Source organism: Acipenser ruthenus, chromosome 52 (genome assembly GCF_902713425.1).
Source record: "Acipenser ruthenus chromosome 52, fAciRut3.2 maternal haplotype, whole genome shotgun sequence".
Classification (NCBI taxonomy): Eukaryota; Metazoa; Chordata; class Actinopteri; order Acipenseriformes; family Acipenseridae; genus Acipenser; species Acipenser ruthenus.
The window spans coordinates 6,353,892-6,368,227 of record NC_081240.1 but is presented as its reverse complement, the minus strand read 5'-3'; the positions used below and the strand labels follow the sequence as shown (position 1 = coordinate 6,368,227).

The following is a 14,336-nucleotide window of genomic DNA, read 5'->3' as shown; positions in this document are numbered from 1 at the left end:
AGGAATGTCCCTGAAATGAAGACGGACACATTACTAAGAAAGATTTCTGAAAAGACTGAACAGTAGCATTTTCAGGTAAGAATATTATTATTATTATTATTATTATTATTATTATTATTATTATTATTATTATTATATAATAAAATGTTATTCATATAGACCTATAGCTATATTTATATCTCTATCTCTATATATCAGTTATAATAGCAATTAATAATAACAGTGTTAATTAAGACACAATTAGGACTAATGTAAAAGGCTAATTTGGCTGGTGGCACTACCAGGATAAAATGCACCTGGTCCAGGAAGTTAAAAAAGCCTAAGCCAGTCTTTAAGTACATTAACAGCCCATGCTGTCGTTTTTTTAAAAATGTTTTTTCAATCTTTGTTTTCTTCTATTTCATTTAGCTGTTATTATTATTATTATTATTATTTATTTCTTAGCAGACGCCCTTATCCATTTGTTTTGATTTCTTTACATTTTGACCACTTTTTATATCATCCTCCTGCTCACATATGTAACTGAGATGGATTTACCAGTGAGTAGGAGGATGATGGGAAATGTCGTTCTGAGAGGTCCATGTGGGTACATGTGAAGCCATCTTGAGGCAGGGAATTTAAAAGTTCAAAAAAGTGATCAACATGTAAAAAAAATAATAATTAAAATAATACACACACCTTACGTAAACAGTTGTAGCAACACATGGGAACATGTAACACAGTAAAATAAAAAGGTCCTTATGTACCCTTTAACCAATCAGAGGTTGTTATTATTCAAAGCAGTGTATATGTATAATAGAGGGGCTTCAGTGAATTACAGGAAAATAATTTCATCTACGGTTTCTGTGACGGCATAAATTACGAGCCCGAAGGTGGAGTTTCTAAACTGTCACAGAAACCTGAGACGGAATTGTTTTCCTGTGACTCACTGAAGCCCCTCTATTATACACATACACGGCTTGAAATAATAACAACCTCTGATTGGTTAAAGATAAAAAAAACTATTACATATTTTTTGTCCACTACAATTACACACATATGTAGTATACAGAAATGAATTCAAATGTTTTTATGTACATAAAAGGTTTCAATGATTAAAAAATAAATTAAATAAATTATCCTTTTTATCATTTAAACTTTCTGTGTAAATCTAAAAAAAAAATTTCATCTATGTATTTTGTATCTCTGTCTCTATATATCAGTTATAATAGCAGTGTTAGTCAAGACACAATTGGGACGAACTTAAAAGGTTCATTTGGCTGGTGGCATCATGGACACACCCTAAACAGTGTAAGGAAATCAACACATTCTTCAGAGATCGGAGCCACAGCAGGTCTTAACAAAATGTTAACACAGTGTTCCCATCTAGTCTTTAAAAAGCCATTACAAAGTGAAAGGAAAAGAAACACTCCATTGCTTCTGGAGCAGCCAAACAGGTTTGAAACCCGATCCATCCACTCTGTGTCTTTACCTGTCTGTTATGCTGGGCTCGCAGTGTTCCCATCTAGTCTTTAAATAGATTACAAAGTGAAAGGAAAAGAAACACTCCATTGCTTCTGGAGCAGCCAAACAGGTTTGAAACCCGATCCATCCACTCTGTGTCTTTACCTGTCTGTTATGCTGGGCTCGCAGTGTTCCCATCTAGTCTTTAAATAGATTACAAAGTGAAAGGAAAAGAAACACTCCATTGCTTCTGGAGCAGCCAAACAGGTTTGAAACCCGATCCATCCACTCTGTGTCTTTACCTGTCTGTTATGCTGGGCTCGCAGTGTTCCCATCTAGTCTTTAAATAGACATTACAAAGTGAAAGGAAAAGAAACACTCCATTGCTTCTGGAGCAGCCAAACAGGTTTGAAACCCGATCCATCCACTCTGTGTCTTTACCTGTCTGTTATGCTGGGCTCGCAGTGTTCCCATCTAGTCTTTAAATAGATTACAAAGTGAAAGGAAAAGAAACACTCCATTGCTTCTGGAGCAGCCAAACAGGTCTGAAAAAACTATTTGAACAAAACATGTTAAATGTACAAAAAGCCAGGTTAGAAAAATTAGATCAGCTATTACCATTTAACACCCGATACGCATGCCAGCGTCAGTGACACACTGTCGTTTGTGGTGAAAAGTGTACAGTGTTCACTGGTGCTGATGCCTAACACCTTTAATATGCATACCAAACTTAAACCAACGATCAGTGTAGCACCGTCGCTGATCAGCAGCCAACAGCAAGCTAGCAAGGGCCATACGTCAGTAGTTCATGTGATGTTTTCACTTACTGAATTGATCTACTTGAGATCATTATTATGTTCCCCAAACTTTAAAAGTCTATACAATATGTTGACATCGTTTTCGTTCCATTTACATTGCTGGATTATGTATTTAGTTATGTGTTTGTATTAAAGATAGCTTTCTTTTCACGGCGCCATGAAAATAGTCACTTCGTATTTATTGTAGGACTGTACAGTTTAGAGCAGCAGTCTGAATTTTGTCCCTTTAAACATATATTGTGTTGTGGTTGACCTGAGCAAGCCAAATTAATTAGTCAGTTTATAGTATAGCGTGGTGAGTATCTATCTATCTATATATCTGTCTGTCTGTCTGTCTATATCTATCTCTCTATCTATCTATCTATCTATCTATCTATCTATCTATCTATCTATCTGTCTGTCTGTCTATTATGTAATGTAATTATTACAAATCTGGAACAAATATTACACCAGGTTGCACAAAACAAACCATCAATGAATAATAAATGGAATGGATAGATTGTGTAAACCTTTTCAACAGATAAAATATTACAAACTTATTATTATAAGGAATTCTACGTCCCTTCAATAGTAAAGCCACCTCTGCTATTAAGGCCAGATTTTGTCGCCCCCTTGAATGTCCTTAGTAGCACTGTGTAGGACCATGAGAGGGTTTAAAGGGTTAAACTTTGCTGTAATGATATAGCACAAGAAATAAAGCCGAGGAAGAGTGCAGGTTGGAAAGAAATAGGTCCCTGGTCACCATAGTAACATCTGATAAGTTATATATACACTCACAACCACGATTCATTTACTCCTCCTCTCTAGCAGGTTTGGCTTGTTCTAGTCATTTGTAGTAATTACCCTGTAATGTACAGTATTCCATTTCATTATCTGTATTTCTCAATCAGGAATGTGCAGGCGATGTATTGAACTGTGATTAGATCAGACTGCAGCAATGTGAATTACGTCTTGTAATATGAGCTGAGTATTGTAACTCAATCAGCCTCTTGTAACTTTGGCGTCTCATGTCTCTCATATGAGCAGCAGGTATGTTCTGTGATTTTCTTTGGCATCTCACTGTCTCTCATGTGAGCAGCCGGTATGTTCTGTGATTGTTTTAGATTCAGTCAAGTTCAAATGGGGGAGGTTCGGGGAGGGGGAGGGGTGTAGAAAGTTAAAGTCAACATGATGCTCAGGATGAGGAATGAGGGATGGCAGAAAATCAACAATTACAAAACAAATTAAAAGCCTAGATCTTGGTGTTGTGTCTTTTTCCCCCTTATTATTCCTGTTATGCTTATATTGTTTTGTTTATTTTCCACTGAAATATAACACTAGAACTGCCAGGCCGGTCACAGTTTGACCGGTTTGGATTTAAAATGTAAGCGACTCTGCGTTTGTGAATGCATCGCGCTTGTCCTTTTTTATTTCGTTTTTTCGTTTTTAAACGGACCACCACATTGCATTCACAAACGCAGAGTCGTTTGCATGTTAAATCCCATTAACCCTGCAGTGGTTACCGCGGTAAAGTTAGCTTGACTTTCGATATTCGTTTGATATTCGACGCTAACCCGACATGAATGAAAATGGCTTTATCTCCCCAACCACAGAAGCTAAAGTGCTCAAACCAACTTTAATTTAAAGGAGACCAGTTGTGAATTGTTTCACAGTCTCTGTTTTACATGTGAAGCCTAAGAATAATGTGTGAAAAGCAATGACATACAGCATATATACACCCCGGTCCTGGCATCAACCACAGCAGCTAGCGTTTCCAAACCAACTTTAATTTAAAGGAGACCAGTTGTGAATTGTTTCACAGCTTCTGTTTCATATGTGAATCTAACAATAATTTGTGAAAAACAAATGGTTGGGGATATCAAGCCATTTTACACATGTCAGGCTAAGTGTGTGTGCATATGCGATATGTTTTGTTTTTTAGGATTCCCATGTAAAACAGAATGTGCACCCAATTGTACAAAATATAGATCGAGTCTTGATATATTTTATAATATATGGTGACATAATTTAAAAATGCTAAGCGGGTCTGTCCAGATTTCTTGTGCACCGTGTGTTTCATCAGCTTCTCTGAGGTCATTTCTTACTACATGTCTGTGATTTATCGTTCTTCTTTTAATAGTACTTGCACAAACGTCTCCCTCAGACACAACTATTAATGTGCAGGCCATTGTTGTTTGTTTTGGTGGCGATGTTGTTTTATTGTGTGTGTAACAGGGAGAGACCTGGACTGGCCGTCTGACGCATGCGCGATGCTGCAGGAAGGGGGCGGCAGTCCCGTTGGGTCTGCCTGCCAGTCATGGCGGTGACACGGAGAGGTGGGGAAGAGGGGGTGTGTGCTTTTCCCCTCTCTGAGTGGCTGGGAGGCGGACTTTAATGGGATTGCTAACCTATAAAGTAACACTCTGTTGTTTCCTCAGATCTGCCCCTTTAAACTGGAACAGCGAGCAAGGCGGTCTCGCTTTGCCTACCAACAGACGGGAGGATAACAAACGCCCGGAAAGAAAATCAAAGAAAATAATTTTAAAGAAAGAAAGGGGAAAGTGCGGGATCATTGGGCAGCCCCAGTATTTGTTATAGTGAGACAGCAGAGTGTAGGACGGAGTCCCGGGTCGTACGGGTAGCGGCGACTGGGGAGATTCACGCTGCGAAGTGCAGCACATTTATTTTGTAGTTTTTCCTTACTGTGCTTTATTTTCCCTGTTTCTTTTTGCCTTTTTCGTTTGTTATAATTTGTGAGCACCTGCGAGTGCGGGACTGCAGCTGAGTACCCTGCCGTGGTATTCCCCGTTGGTTCTGGATACCATAGCTGGTAGCCAGACCACGGACCACAAGCGCCCTCTACGGGCTCAACGAAATCGGTACACCTCACCAGAGTACCAAAAGAAAATAATAAAACTGAGCACCTGTGTGGTGTTGTCAACTACCATTTCTGTCTCCCGTGTCAGTGAATACCCGCACCCTCCCACACGTGGTGTCAGAAGTGGGATTCACTGGCACTGCCCAAACAAAGCAGTGCACCCACCAAAGGAGAAGGAATGGATGCCGTCCAATTTGCGGCCATGATGGACCTCCTGCGCCAGACCCTAACTGCTGCGGTGCAGGGGGCTGCTCGACCGGCAGGTCCTGACCCCAGGTTACAGAGACCCACAAAGATGACAGCCGAGGATAAACCCGAAGCCTACCTGGAGGTGTTTGAGGCCATGGCGACCTCGGCCGGGTGGGCTCAGGCACAATGGGCCAGCTACCTCTTGCCCCAGCTGACGGGAGAGGCACAGGCAGCAGCGAGAACGCTATCCCCTGAGAGGATGATGGACTACCCCGCGCTGAAAGCGGCCATCCTTAACCGCGTGGGGGCTACCCCAGAGGGGTACCGGCGAAAGTTCCGGGAGGAACGGTTCTCCGCAGAGGAGCATCCCAGAACGATCGCGCATCGTTTAAAGGATTACGCCATGGGCTGGCTGAACCCCGACGCGAGTACCAAAGCCAGGATAGTGGAGGTGATCGTGGTGGAGCGCTTCCTGGAGTGCTTGGCACCGGCACCTCGGCTGTGGGTGCAACGGCAGGCACCTGCCACTCTAGATCGGGCGGTCGAGTTGGCGGAACAGTACCAGGCAGCAGAGCCAACGCCAGCAAGACTGCCTGGAAGGAGTACAATTGCTGTATCACCCCCTCCACTGGCCCCGGAGAAGGCGAAGGGACTGGGGGGAAGGGGTAGACAGGTATTTGGACGGGGGGTGTCGGCGGGAGCTCCCGGCCCGGGAACTGGGGCAGGGTGGGGTTACCCACGGGCTGCCGCGGTGTCGGACCGGGGTCTCGCGCGGCCACCTTACCGTCGAGCCCCTTTGATGGCTCCAGTGTTTCCACCCCTTGTTGAAGCTCCGGGACGAGAAACCAGCCCACCAAGGTGTTGGACGTGCAGGGAGGTGGGCCACATCGCGCGGGACTGCCCCGTGATGGAATGTGACCTCAGCCGACCAGGTAAGCATGTTCAATTACCTCAGTCACTCCAGCAGACGGGTTTTGTTATTCCTGTAACCGTGGATGGTACACAAACCCAGGCGCTCCTGGATTCAGGGTGTGGTCAGTCCCTAATACAGGATAGCCTAATCTCACCGGGGCATAAACAAATATTGGGTCGGGTGCATATTAAATGTATTCATGGGGATGTACGCTCTTATCCTAAGGTTAGCATAACGATGAAAATTGGCCAGCAGATGACACAGGTGCAGGTGGGGTTGTGCCCTCGATTGCCGGTCCCGGTAGTTCTGGGACGGGACTGTGGGCAATTCAAAAGTTGGTTGGCTGCCCTGACGGCCCCGTCCTCCCTATTGGCTAAGAAAGAGGAAGTAATTGGAGAGATCTTTCCCTTTCGCGACCCGGAGTGGTTTTGTCATAAATTTAAACCCCGTAAAACTAAACGGGAGCGCCGGGCTGCTAAGAATGAGGGCTGGCAGTGGAAGGGGCTTGAGAAGTTTCAGGTGGGGGCGATTGGTGAAGAGTCTGGGGGGGAGACCGTGGAGCCAGCGCAGGGGTCTGGTTCGGCTGCCTCCGCTCAGGACCGACCTGATCCCGAGCTGGAAGCCATGGGAGCTGATTTTTTAGCTCGTTCCCGTGACTTCCGACTCGAGCAAGGGCGTGACGACATGCTGGGCAGGCTCTTTGACCAAGCAGCGGTGGTTAATGGTCGGGTGGTCGAGCCCAGGCGCGCCGCCACGTACCCTCACTTTGAAATCGCTCGAGACCTCCTGTACCGTGTTGACAAATTGCCCCAGACCGGGGAAGTGCGTCACCAGTTGCTGATTCCTCATCCCTTTAAGGAGGATTTACTGCGGCTGGCTCACGCTATTCCTTTGTCTGGTCATCTGGGTAGGGATAAGACTAAAGCAAGGCTTGTGTCACGGTTCTACTGGATGGGGCTGGATGGTGACGTCAGACGTTTTTGCGAACGTTGTGGGGAGTGTCAGAAGGCTAGTCCTAGAGCCGTCCCACGAGCCCCACTGGTGCCGTTGCCCCTAGTGGAAGCTCCGTTTGAGCGTATTGGAATGGATTTGGTTGGGCCGCTGGAGAAGAGTGCGGCGGGATACACACACCTATTGGTCATTCTGGATTACGCCACGCGTTATCCCGAGGCCATTCCCCTTCGCTCTGCCTCAGCCAAATCTGTTGCCAACGAGCTTGTGAAGGTCTTTTCCCGAGTAGGGATTCCCAAAGAAATACTAACCGACCAAGGCACCAACTTTATGTCCCGACTAATCCGCGGAACATGTAAACTTTTGGGGATTAAGACCATTAGGACCTCGGTGTTTCATCCTCAGACCGATGGTCTTGTGGAGCGTTTTAATAAAACCCTTAAGAACATGTTGCGCAGATTTATTAATAGTGATGTGCGTTACTGGGACCAGCTGATTCCTCCCCTTCTCTTTGCGATCAGAGAGGTACCCCAGGCTTCCACGGGTTTTTCGCCATTCGAGCTGCTGTATGGGCGAAGACCCCGGGGTGTGCTCGATCTGGTCCGAGAGATGTGGGAGGAACAGCAGGACAATTCGACTAATACAGTCCGGTATGTGTTGGACCTGCGCAAACGTCTTGAGTCTGTGGGAAAATGGGCGCATGACAATTTGCAGCAGGCTCAGCACAGACAGGAGACGCAATACAACCGAGGAGCCCGGTTGCGCACATTTCAGCCGGGGGATAAAGTACTTCTATTATTACCCAGTTCTGAGTCGAAACTTCTGGCTAAGTGGCAAGGACCCTTTGAGGTTACACGCCGGGTTGGGAAGGTGGACTATGAGATCTGCCAGCCGGAGCGACGGAGAGAGAAACACATTTATCATATAAACCTCTTGAAGCCCTGGCTGCAACCGGAGGCATTGGTAGTGGCGCAGGCAGATGACGTCACAGACCTGGGACCTGATCTTTCTGTGGTGGCGAAAACAGGGTCGGTACAGATTGCAGAAAATCTGACACCAACACAGAAATGTCAGGCTCGGGCCCTTGTGACGGAATTTCCTGATGTGTTTTCTCCCGTCCCGGGCCGGACTCGAGTAGCCCACCATCACATTGAGACTGAGCCGGGGGCGCTAGTTCGCCAGAGGCCGTACCGCATACCTGAGCGCAAGAGACAGGTAATAAAAACGGAAATTGACGAAATGCTCAGACTGGGGGTAATAGAGGAGTCCCAAAGTGACTGGAACAGTCCGATTGTTTTAGTGGATAAGCCGGACGGGTCCACACGATTTTGTATTGACTTTAGGCGAGTTAATGAAAAATCGAGGTTTGACGCTTATCCTATGCCCCGGGTAGATGAATTGCTGGAGCGTCTAGGCACGGCTCATTTTATGACGACACTGGATTTAACGAAGGGGTACTGGCAGATACCCCTGACCCCGGAATCCAGAGAGAGGACGGCGTTTTCGACTCCCTTCGGGTTATACCAATTTAGGACCATGCCCTTTGGGTTGCACGGAGCACCAGCCACTTTTCAGCGGATGATGGATCGCATTTTGCGGCCCCATCAGCAGTACGCCGCTGCTTACATAGATGACGTGGTTATCCACAGTGAGGATTGGCCGAGTCATCTGTGTAAGGTAGCGGCGGTATTGCAATCCTTGCGGGAGGCTGGGCTCACTGCTAACCCAAAGAAATGTGCCATTGGGAAGAGTGAGTCGGAGTATTTGGGGTATCGAGTAGGGGGCGGCCAGATCAGACCGCTGATTGCTAAGGTGAAAGCCTTGGCTGACTGGCCGGTCCCTACGACCAAAACCCAGGTGCGCTCTTTCTTGGGACTAGCGGGCTATTACAGGAAGTTCATTCCGAACTTTGCCACGCTCGCTGCTCCCTTGACAGACCTCACCCGGAAGGCTGCCCCAAATACGGTTCAGTGGACGGAGCCGTGCCAGAGGGCCTTTCTCGCTCTGAAGCGAAGGCTGTGTAGCAAGCCAGTGCTATGCAGTCCTGATTTCAGCAAGAGGTTCACCCTGCAGACGGATGCGTCAGAGACAGGTCTCGGGGCAGTGTTGTCTCAGGAGGTGCGGGGAAGCGAGCACCCGGTCCTGTATATCAGCAGGAAGCTCCTTCCCCGTGAAAAGAACTATAGTACCATCGAGAAGGAGTGTCTCGCGGTAAAATGGGCAGTCGAGTCACTCCGGTACTACCTCCTGGGGCGACACTTCACCCTGGTGACAGATCATGCCCCCTTGGCATGGCTTCACCGGATGAAAAATAACAATGCCAGAATCACGCGGTGGTACTTGGCCCTGCAGCCCTATGCCTTCAGGGTTGTCCACCGAGCAGGTAAGCTCCATCTAAATGCTGATTTTTTCTCTCGGGAAGGCATGGGGGTGTAGGATTTCGAATGGACCGGTGGTGCCATTCTGGGGGGGAGGATATGTAACAGGGAGAGACCTGGACTGGCCGTCTGACGCATGCGCGATGCTGCAGGAAGGGGGCGGCAGTCCCGTTGGGTCTGCCTGCCAGTCATGGCGGTGACACGGAGAGGTGGGGAAGAGGGGGTGTGTGCTTTTCCCCTCTCTGAGTGGCTGGGAGGCGGACTTTAATGGGATTGCTAACCTATAAAGTAACACTCTGTTGTTTCCTCAGATCTGCCCCTTTAAACTGGAACAGCGAGCAAGGCGGTCTCGCTTTGCCTACCAACAGACGGGAGGATAACAAACGCCCGGAAAGAAAATCAAAGAAAATAATTTTAAAGAAAGAAAGGGGAAAGTGCGGGATCATTGGGCAGCCCCAGTATTTGTTATAGTGAGACAGCAGAGTGTAGGACGGAGTCCCGGGTCGTACGGGTAGCGGCGACTGGGGAGATTCACGCTGCGAAGTGCAGCACATTTATTTTGTAGTTTTTCCTTACTGTGCTTTATTTTCCCTGTTTCTTTTTGCCTTTTTCGTTTGTTATAATTTGTGAGCACCTGCGAGTGCGGGACTGCAGCTGAGTACCCTGCCGTGGTATTCCCCGTTGGTTCTGGATACCATAGCTGGTAGCCAGACCACGGACCACAAGCGCCCTCTACGGGCTCAACGAAATCGGTACACCTCACCAGAGTACCAAAAGAAAATAATAAAACTGAGCACCTGTGTGGTGTTGTCAACTACCATTTCTGTCTCCCGTGTCAGTGAATACCCGCACCCTCCCACAGTGTGCTTTGAAAAACTGACTTCAGACAGCTGGACGTTTTGTGTTTGACGAGTGTTTGAAGTGCAAGGGGCGCATGCAATCTTACTATCAGCGAGTAGTAGACTGTAAAGTAGTAGACTGTAAAACTCAGGAGTGTATAGGAACATTCGAGTTTACCATGTATTATAAAGCAGGAATTGACTCATACTGCAGTATGCATCAATGTGTAATTACTCAAGAAGCACTACAGTATGTGACACTGAATGAATGTTATTGCATGTTTTGTGGCTCAATACATCTTTGGACTTAATGAGATGCCTGCTAGTCTGCTCTTTGTTTGCATAGGTAATGAACACATTCAGTGTCACGGCAGTCCGGTTGAGGGCGGGGCCTCTAAAGGGCAGGGTTAAGGCCGGCCCAGCCTGCTTGTCTCCTCTCTCCTGAGCTGTTTTGAAGATGCTGAGAGCTGCTGTGGAAAGTTAGCTGTAAAACTAAAATATCTGTGTGCAAACAGGAACAGAAAGAGACAGAGTAACTCTACAGATTGTGCAGCCTCCTCATTGGAAATGCAGAGCACCTCTCCATGCATCAGCTCTGCTCTTTATATAGATTGCATCACGCAGCCTCCTCATTGGAAATGCAGAGCACCTCTCCATGCATCAGCTCTGCTCTTTATATAGATTGCATCACGCAGCCTCCTCATTGGAAATGCAGAGCACCTCTCCATGAGGCAGCTCTGCTCTTTATATAGATTGCATCACGCAGCCTCCTCATTGGAAATGCAGAGCACCTCTCCATGCATCAGCTCTGCTCTTTATATAGATTGCATCACGCAGCCTCCTCCTTGGAAATGCAGAGCACCTCTCCATGCATCAGCTCTGCTCTTTATATAGATTGCATCACGCAGCCTCCTCATTGGAAATGCAGAGCACCTCTCCATGCGGCAGCTCAGCTCTTTATATAGATTGCATCACGCAGCCTCCTCATTGGAAATGCAGAGCACCTCTCCATGCAGCAGCTCTGCTCTTTATATAGATTGCATCACGCAGCCTCCTCATTGGAAATGCAGAGCACCTCTCCATGCAGCAGCTCTGCTCTTTATATAGATTGCATCACGCAGCCTCCTCATTGGAAATGCAGAGCACCTCTCCATGCAGCAGCTCTGCTCTTTATATAGATTGCATCACGCAGCCTCCTCATTGGAAATGCAGAGCACCTCTCCATGCATCAGCACTGCTCTTTATATAGATTGCATCACGCAGCCTCCTCATTGGAAATGCAGAGCACCTCTCCATGCATCAGCTCTGCTCTTTATATAGATTGCATCATGCAGCCTCCTCATTGGAAATGCAGAGCACCTCTCCATGCATCAGCTCTGCTCTTTATATAGATTGCATCACGCAGCCTCCTCATTGGAAATGCAGAGCACCTCTCCATGCATCAGCTCTGCTCTTTATATAGATTGCATCATACAGCCTCCTCATTGGAAATGCAGAGCACCTCTCCATGCATCAGCTCTGCTCTTTATATAGATTGCATCACGCAGCCTCCTCATTGGAAATGCAGAGCACCTCTCCATGCATCAGCTCTGCTCTTTATATAGATTGCATCATGCAGCCTCCTCATTGGAAATGCAGAGCACCTCTCCATGAGGCAGCTCTGCTCTTTATATAGATTGCATCACGCAGCCTCCTCATTGGAAATGCAGAGCACCTCTCCATGCATCAGCTCTGCTCTTTATATAGATTGCATCACGCAGCCTCCTCATTGGAAATGCAGAGCACCTCTCCATGCGGCAGCTCTGCTCTTTATATAGATTGCATCACGCAGCCTCCTCATTGGAAATGCAGAGCACCTCTCCATGCATCAGCTCTGCTCTTTATATAGATTGCATCATGCAGCCTCCTCATTGGAAATGCAGAGCACCTCTCCATGAGGCAGCTCTGCTCTTTATATAGATTGCATCACGCAGCCTCCTCATTGGAAATGCAGAGCACCTCTCCATGCATCAGCTCTGCTCTTTATATAGATTGCATCACGCAGCCTCCTCATTGGAAATGCAGAGCACCTCTCCATGCGGCAGCTCTGCTCTTTATATAGATTGCATCACGCAGCCTCCTCATTGGAAATGCAGAGCACCTCTCCATGCATCAGCTCTGCTCTTTATATAGATTGCATCACGCAGCCTCCTCATTGGAAATGCAGAGCACCTCTCCATGCATCAGCTCTGCTCTTTATATAGATTGCATCATGCAGCCTCCTCATTGGAAATGCAGAGCACCTCTCCATGCATCAGCTCTGCTCTTTATATAGATTGCATCACACAGCCTCCTCATTGGAAATGCAGAGCACCTCTCCATGCATCAGCTCTGCTCTTTATATAGATTGCATCACGCAGCCTCCTCATTGGAAATGCAGAGCACCTCTCCATGAGGCAGCTCTGCTCTTTATATAGATTGCATCACGCAGCCTCCTCTTTGGAAATGCAGAGCACCTCTCCATGCATCAGCTCTGCTCTTTATATAGATTGCATCATGCAGCCTCCTCATTGGAAATGCAGAGCACCTCTCCATGCATCAGCTCTGCTCTTTATATAGATTGCATCATGCAGCCTCCTCATTGGAAATGCAGAGCACCTCTCCATGCATCAGCTCTGCTCTTTATATAGATTGCATCATGCAGCCTCCTCATTGGAAATGCAGAGCACCTCTCCATGCATCAGCTCTGCTCTTTATATAGATTGCATCACGCAGCCTCCTCATTGGAAATGCAGAGCACCTCTCCATGAGGCAGCTCTGCTCTTTATATAGATTGCATCACGCAGCCTCCTCATTGGAAATGCAGAGCACCTCTCCATGCATCAGCTCTGCTCTTTATATAGATTGCATCATGCAGCCTCCTCATTGGAAATGCAGAGCACCTCTCCATGCATCAGCTCTGCTCTTTATATAGATTGCATCACGCAGCCTCCTCATTGGAAATGCAGAGCACCTCTCCATGCATCAGCTCTGCTCTTTATATAGATTGCATCACGCAGCCTCCTCATTGGAAATGCAGAGCACCTCTCCATGAGGCAGCTCTGCTCTTTATATAGATTGCATCACGCAGCCTCCTCATTGGAAATGCAGAGCACCTCTCCATGCATCAGCTCTGCTCTTTATATAGATTGCATCATGCAGCCTCCTCATTGGAAATGCAGAGCACCTCTCCATGCATCAGCTCTGATCTTTCACTTAGTTTCGATAGCTCTGTAGATCTAAAGCAATGACTCTGGCAATACTGCATACATCTGATTTAGAATTTCAGCCGGGTGGGGGACAGGAGAAATATCACCATAAGATATTGCCTTGCTTTTAAATGCTGCTATTGAATCTACATGTATAGTATGCTGTGTTAAATTGGAATACAGGCAGAAGAACGTGTTTTAAAATCACAAGGCCAACACTTTAAATGTGATATCTTTCCCCCTTTCTCTTCCCTGGACAAAATTCTGCTCTAGTGGCTGAAACACAGAGACAATATTTTAAAAAGAAGGGGCTTGTATAAAGAGAACACTTTCTCTGCAAGTGATGTTTTCATATGTGCGCAGAGCACAAGAGATCTCAGAGAATGATAAACGCTAACAAACATCTCAGTTTCTGCTCAATCTGTTTATCAAAACCTCAGCCCAAAACCCACCTCTTAGAGGTTATATAACTCCTGGAGTTCAGAAGCACAGGTAAGTTTCATTTCTTGTGAAACCCATCCCTGTCTGTGTATCATTTCAACAGAAACAGCAGAAGCACATATTGTGATTCCAGCCCAGGATCACACTTCATGCTGAATCGAGGTTTTAAATCAGAAAGAGATGGTTTTACACAATCTGCATTGGAATCTGGCTGCATGTGTGATAATGCACATCTGTATCTGAAGAGTAACTCTCCTGTTAAGCCTGTACTATATGTGCT

General features: G+C 46.7%; 1 protein-coding gene across 1 annotated transcript; it reads left to right on the top strand.

The window, feature by feature from the left end:
• The first annotated feature begins 4,452 nt into the window (after positions 1-4,452).
• On the top strand, positions 4,453-10,403 carry LOC131723035 (SCAN domain-containing protein 1-like). Its single transcript, XM_059016345.1, has 2 exons — positions 4,453-6,239; positions 9,861-10,403. Exons 1-2 carry the CDS (start codon positions 5,297-5,299, stop codon positions 9,872-9,874), a joined length of 957 nt encoding a protein of 318 aa, XP_058872328.1. The 5' UTR covers positions 4,453-5,296; the 3' UTR covers positions 9,875-10,403.
• Positions 10,404-14,336: the final 3,933 nt, after the last annotated feature.